A 6,758-nucleotide genomic window follows, 5' to 3' on the forward strand; every position below is an offset into this window, starting at 1 on the left:
CAAAACAAAAACAAGAAGTACTTCTAAATGAAAGGTATATAGTGAGATCACATGTATTATGTATCCTGAAAACTAAACCAATAAATATATATATATATACACACACATAAACTATATGATATATTTACATATATAATTGTGATAGGGATACTTTATCAAAATAAATAAAATATTATCTAAATAATAAATATTGTTTTCTGTGAAATCATTGGATATCTTTCCTATATAGATTTTTAATATGCATTATTATGCATTAAAATATTTGATGGTCCTAATATTTTAGAATCAATGTATAAATAATTTAATGATTTGAATTTATATAATTCATAAATTCATATAGCAAATTGATTTTTTTTCTTTATGTTAAGTCTTCTTTTACACATCTGGAGAACCCACTAAAGTTATCTCCTCAAAATATAGGACAATTTTCTTATCTTGTAAGACTTAAGGGCCACCAATACATACTCAATTAAGAAGATAAAACCAGGGTCTTTAATTTATCTGTATTTTTACAGATATGTATGTCTGTGTGTGTGTGTGTGTGTGTGTGTGTGTGTGTGTGTATATATTTTTTTTTTTTAAGAATAGCTTTCTTTAAGAAGTTACCAGGTAAATATATATGACTACTCCATTCAAAGAGTAAGGTTTTGGAGTATGAGAAAAATTGGATTTAAATACAGCTCCACTATTTACCAAGGATAGTCTGAGTTACTGCTTGTTCTCCCTAAGCCTCAATTTTCTTATTGGTATAATGGAAATAACAATTTCTTATTAAATTATTCTGTAGTTGTGCTAATTAAATTAAATAATTATATAAAGCACTTAGCACATGCCTGGCACAAAATGACCACTCAAAAAAGCATCAAAGCTAATATTTTAAAAATAAATTTACCCCTTTAACCTTGCCTAATGTAATTTCTTTTTAATTGGTATGAAGGAAAGTTCATGACCCAGTACACACCTTCTACCAGAAGTTCAATTTTCCTTGACTTAAATCAATCATGCATCAGTTCTAAAAATTACCATCATGCCTCATTAGATATTTTTTCAAAAGTCACTTTCCACCAGAAACACAGAACACCTGTAATCTTTTCTCTTTTTTCTTAAGGTCATAGTATCATTTACTATATTACTCTTCCCTTTCCCCAACATTTCCATCACAAATCTGTTGATTTCCTACGGGGAACCCAGTTGTCTTCCCATAAAAAGAATTAAGGCCTTCATATGAAAAATGAATAAATAAATAGCAACTTAAGAGTATTTGTCAGAGGACAGTAGGTTACAGTTTTACAACTATGAAATGCAGTCCACAAACAAAAGAATCAAGAGAGAAAATGATGAATGGCCTTAGGAATAGTCATGGTTTATAATAAAGATTTTATTTTTTTTTAAAAAAGCATTAAAATAAATAATACATACTCCAGAACATCACCGTTCTGGGAAATTACTTCTGTCTAGAATATGAGTTCTAGAAGGCAAATCTTAAAACTGCTCTGTGGGCTTTCATTAGCTGATTTACAATCTAGTAATTTCTTTCTTTCTTTCATTCTTTTTTTTTTTAACCTGTGGTCTGCAGTTTTTTAACATACTTCTCCAGAATGGATATGTGGTGGAATGCAGACCCCATCAACTTGTGTAGTTTTGCTTGCTTTTTGTCCCTTAACTGCTGATAACATAGACTGCTTAGCAATCCCAGAGGAATATGATTGAGGCCAGAGTTACATTGGCTCATAAAATTCAAACAGTTCAATGCTTTTCTTGTTAATTACTGGGCCACAACCAGAAATCCAAATGATGGGATAGAAACACTTCTTTAGGATAATGATTGATTTCCATAAAGACGAGTGCTTTAACAAATTTCAATATGCAGTTGCCGGGGCGGGGAGGGTGGGTGGGCACTAATTAGTTTTACCGTTTTCAGCAGATGTTGAATTCAAAACGCCAGCAGCATCTCAAATGCCAGTCATTAGGGCTGTCTTTCATCGAAGAGTGCTGACCAATGAAACCTCCACTGTTTAATGAGACCGATCTAGGCAGAGTCAATTAAATCAAATCTCTACTAACATTCTTAACATATCTGCAATGTGTGCAGCAGCAGCAGAAGCGGCAGCGAGGGATTTCCAGAATTAATAAAGGGATTCACTGCCGCATAAGGAGAGGAGGAAAAGGGGTGGGGGGAGGAGGTGTGCTGGGGGAAGACCTTACTCAACCGCAGGGGAAAGCTGGAAAAGTCCGGGCGGGAATGAGGGGGAAGGGGAGCTACGTAACCCGCAAAAAACTAAGTAAGAAGATTACGGAAAGAGCCTTAATGTAGCTCTGGAAGACATCCACCCCGGACCGCCCCCCTCCCGCGTCCTTTCCACCGCAAATCCAATTTACCAGTTGCAAATATGAAGCTGGAAAAATGTAAGGACCCAGAGTTGAAAACATTTTCACTTTAATACTGAAAAAATATGCCATTATAAAATCCTCGAATAGAATTAGTAAGTTCCACGTGCTTCCTCGGTTCTTTTTTCCTACTTTATAAGTAAGATTTACACCAGCACAGAATTGCTACCATAGGATCGCAGCCTAAGCACTAGAGTGACATTAATTGGTCATGCTTAACTGCCTCAAAATCTTTTTTTTTAATAATTACACTGATACTATAATAGAAATCATGGGTACTTATTTTACATTCAGATGGAAGGCATTATTGGATATGTATAGAAAAATATTCCCCCTCCAAAAAAAAAAAAAACAACAAACAAAACATCACCATCAAAATAAAAGAACCCAAAACAACCCATAAAAACTTCGCTCAACAAAATACATTTTTAACTCATAAAATGGACTGATGACTAGCCATGCAAATGCCTTAAATAAAACCTTTACATTATTTTTTTTTTCACAGTAAACGTACGCTCTGAACTGCCTACCGATCACAAATAATGGCGAAATGGCACTTTCTGATTATACTGTATTTTGTTTCTAGAAAGTTTGATACGATGGGACTTATCAGGTAAGAAGGATAGCTGTGGGAGCTGTGAACGTGACGGCGTCCCCAGTCGCCGGGAGGACAGCGTCCCTGGAACGCGTGGATTCCATGCGAGCCATGCAGCACTTTTTGTTTTTGTCAGAAGTCAAAGTTACTTATTTACAATACATTCATGCCTTCGTGCAACAGCCCATCCCTGCGTAGCCAACAGGGAGCCATCACGCCCCCCTCGTCACGGGGCTAATCCACAGGGGAAAAATAGATATCTATCTCTCTATATAGATGTGGGTATATGTATATATGTATAGGACCACGGCAGCCATCCCCTCCGGCCCCTCCTCCGAGGGGGAAGGGCACAGTCACTTCTCAGCCCAGGGCCCCTGCTGGGCTTTTGTCAAAAGGGGCTGCAGCGAAATGCGATTTGGCAGCGCTCTCCCTGCTCACCACAATCTGCTCTTTGTTTCTAGAACGGAGCTAAGGGGTCAGACCCTCTCAGCTGAGCGAGTTCATAGTTATTTATTTACTTATGTCCATCAAGCCTTGGGGGCGCTGGACTTGGGTCTGGGCTCCTCTGACCTCTGGGATTCCGGCGGCGGAGTGGGGAGGTGGAGGGGCATTGCCATCCCCCCTCTACTGCACTACCAGTTTGGGGTCTTAGTCTGAGAGCGAGTGGGAGCCACAGTCATACACTCTGTGGGCCGCATCTGCGTTGTAAGGCCCATTGTGCCAGTAGGAAGAGTCACAGACTGTCTGTAGGGAATTAATTTCGGACGCCGAGGAGTTGGCGTCCCTTCTCTTAGACCGCTTTCGATTCCTCAGGATAAACACGAGCATGCCCACCACAGTGAAGGCGGAGGTGACAAACACCAGCAGCAGTCCCGGGACCAACACGGAGATGGACACCCTGCTGGTGTCTAGGTATGAGTTGGAGTGCGTCCCGGTCTCCGCCAACCCAGTGCTGTTTTTACTGTGCGAAGTTAACGTGGGCGAGATCCTCGCGTACAGCTGGGGGCAGATCTCGTCATTGGAGAGAAGCATGAAATCCTTCCTAAAGAAGTTCACTGGCGTCTCACACTTGAGGTCGCTCATCAGCACTTCGGAACCCAGGCGTTCTGCCCATTGCTTGAAAGGCACAATGGTGCAGGAGCACTCCCAAGGGTTTCCGTGCAGGTCTATCTGGATGATGGAAGTTAACTGATCCAGCACCCCTGCCACCGGAAGGTACATGAAGTAATTGTTGTGCAGGCTGAGCTTAGAGAGAGAGACCCCAGCGAATACGTCCACGGGTAGGGACCTCAGCAAGTTGTTGTTGAGAATGAGGATCCTCAGTTTGGGCATGGCATTGAAGGTGCCCGGAAGGATGAGCTGGATCGCGTTGTACTCCACGTTCAGATACTCAAGGTTTTGCAGCCCGGCGAATTTCTCCCGGGACAGCGTGTCCAGGTAGTTACTATCCATATACAGCCACCTGAGGTCCAAAAGGTTCTTAAAAGTGTTGTTCTCTACGGTGGCGATGTTGTTGTTGCCCAGATCCAACAGAATGAGATTCTTGTAATCCACAAAGTGCGATTTCCGTATACTATGTATCTTGTTATCTCGCAGGAAAAGCTCCTGCACGTTGGAGAGCTTGGGCTTCAAATCAGCCAAGCTGCTCACGTTCCGATTGTTGCAGTTCATCTTTAAACCTGACCCTGGGATGTGGTCGCAGCTGCAGCCCCCAGGGCAGGGCAAGCCGTTGGCTAGGGGTTTGTTTCTGGCGCTGCCGGTAGCTATCGCTGCCGTGGGTCTGATTTTGATCTGCCAGTTGCCCGGGATCTTTGTACCTCCGTTTGGAGCCGACCCTGGGGTGGCATGATCTTCTTGCCCATTTGTCTTGAAAGGAGTTGGCAGGGGGCCAGGAGCGAAGGTTTCTTCTTGGGCTGGGGGCGCCGGGAGACTAGAATCCACTCTGTTTTTCAAAGGACATAAGTCCTGTTCTGTAGTTTCATTGAGGTCTTTGCCCTGAAGTCTGGTGGGGGCTTCGCAGACCACTCGGCCGATCAGGGCATTTTTGGGAATGTTTTCGAGCCATTCTTTCAGGGAGAGCAGATCGCAGGTGCAGTCCCACGGGTTATCCTCTAGTAGGATCTCAGCAATGCCAGGGATTTGCTCCAAGACCTCCTCATAGGGCAGCGTTTTCAGCCTGTTTCCTCGGAGGTCGAGGTGGGTGATGGGCACATATTGGAACACGTTGGCAGGTAAGGTGCTGATAAGATTGTCATTTAAAATGAGTACTTCCAGCTTGTTCAAGTCCTGGAAGGCCCCCGGGTCTATATCTCGTAGTAAATTAAAATCAGCCTGGAGGTATTCCAGATCGTCCAGCCCCAGAAAAGTCTGCTTTCGAAAAGACTTGATCTTGTTGTTGTTGATGTGCAGCCTTTTCACCAGCTGCAGCCCCAGAAAAGCCCCAGGAACGATTTCATGCAAGCCATTGTTTTCCATGTGCAAACTAACCGCATTATAAAAGTTAGCGAACTCATTAGGGAAAAGTCGAGTGAGGGAATTACCATGCAGAAATAGATGGTAAAACTGGGAAGTCGGGGCAGTGAAACGCTGCAGACTTGTAAAGCCCTTTTTTTCACAGTCTACGTGTAGGTCCCCTTCTATCTCATTGCAGGAACAGATCTTCTCTTTGCAAACGTCCCCTGTAACGTTTCCAGCGGCAAAACAAAGAGACGTCTCCAGCAAAAGAATCCAAAGCAGCATTTTTAAAGCGAGCAATTCATCCCCGATCTCATCACAAAGTAACAGCGACCATCCTGCTCGCCATAGACACAATTCAAGTTCATTTAGTGCTCCAATGTCCGAACTCAGGGAAGGAGAAGAAAAGGGTTTGGGGGGGTGGGGGTGGATTCCTTCCTCCCTAACCCCCCCGCACTGCAACAACCCAGGCGCCAGTCAATAATTATATCTACAAACTATCCAGGCACGTAGTGCAAGGCAAGCAAAAAAAAAAAAAAGTAGAAAAAATAACCCCTCTCCCCCTCAGCCCTTTAAAATAACGAGAAAGAAGTTAAATATATACATATAAATGAAAAGTGCACCCTTACAGACTCTTGTCTAGTGTTTCTCACTAATCAGGATGGGAACAATGCTAGTAATTAGAAGCAAGTGCATGTTAGGGAAACAAGCAGAGGGTTTGCAGCCTAGAACAGGCGCACTGCCTGTGCATGGCTGTGCGTCGGACTGACCTTGCCTCTCTGATACAAAGCAGGGTTTTCCGCGGCTTCTGTCGTTGAGGCTGCTGATGGAGTTCTTGCTGTGGCTGCGGGTTGCCCAGTACCCCCGAGGTGCTGTCCAGTCCCCCCGGTGCTGAAATCACGCCCGACCGAAGGACTCACGCTGCCGAGCCAATGGCGCTGGAAAATTTCCGCAATCGCTGCGTTTTGTGGCTGTCCATCCTTTTCCTTTCCTCCTCTTCGGTCCTCTTCAGCCTTTTTTCTGGGTTCTGGCACTCGGCTACTAGCTCTTCTTTTCTTGTTCTCCTTCTCTTTCTCCTGCTCTTTCGGAATTACGTGGAGGGGGCGGAGGGCGGGGGGCGAGTTGTCTGAGGGAGGGAGAGCGAGCGCGAGAATGGGGAGGGGGGGAAGAAGAGAGTTGCTAAGAAGCTCTGCTCGTTCCAGCCTGGTGCACTCTGAAAGATCTGACACCCTCTGCTGATCTGCAGTAGCAAAAATCCATCTGGTGAGGGAATGCTGAAGGAAAAAAAAATCAATCCACGTACAGGGCAAGCGTTAAAAAT

The 6,758-nt window shown here is 43.8% G+C and overlaps 1 protein-coding gene across 1 annotated transcript; it reads right to left on the reverse strand.

Moving 5' to 3' along the window:
• Window positions 1-2,445: 2,445 nt before the first annotated feature.
• On the reverse strand, window positions 2,446-6,443 carry SLITRK1 (SLIT and NTRK like family member 1). The gene is made up of 2 exons (XM_006214809.4): window positions 6,208-6,443; window positions 2,446-5,775 (listed from the first exon to the last, which is right to left on the reverse strand). Exon 2 carries the CDS (start codon window positions 5,720-5,722, stop codon window positions 3,632-3,634), a length of 2,091 nt encoding a protein of 696 aa, XP_006214871.1. The 5' UTR covers window positions 5,723-5,775; window positions 6,208-6,443; the 3' UTR covers window positions 2,446-3,631.
• Window positions 6,444-6,758: the final 315 nt, after the last annotated feature.

The sequence above is a fragment of the Vicugna pacos genome, chromosome 14 (genome assembly GCF_048564905.1).
Source record: "Vicugna pacos chromosome 14, VicPac4, whole genome shotgun sequence".
NCBI lineage: Eukaryota > Metazoa > Chordata > Mammalia > Artiodactyla > Camelidae > Vicugna > Vicugna pacos.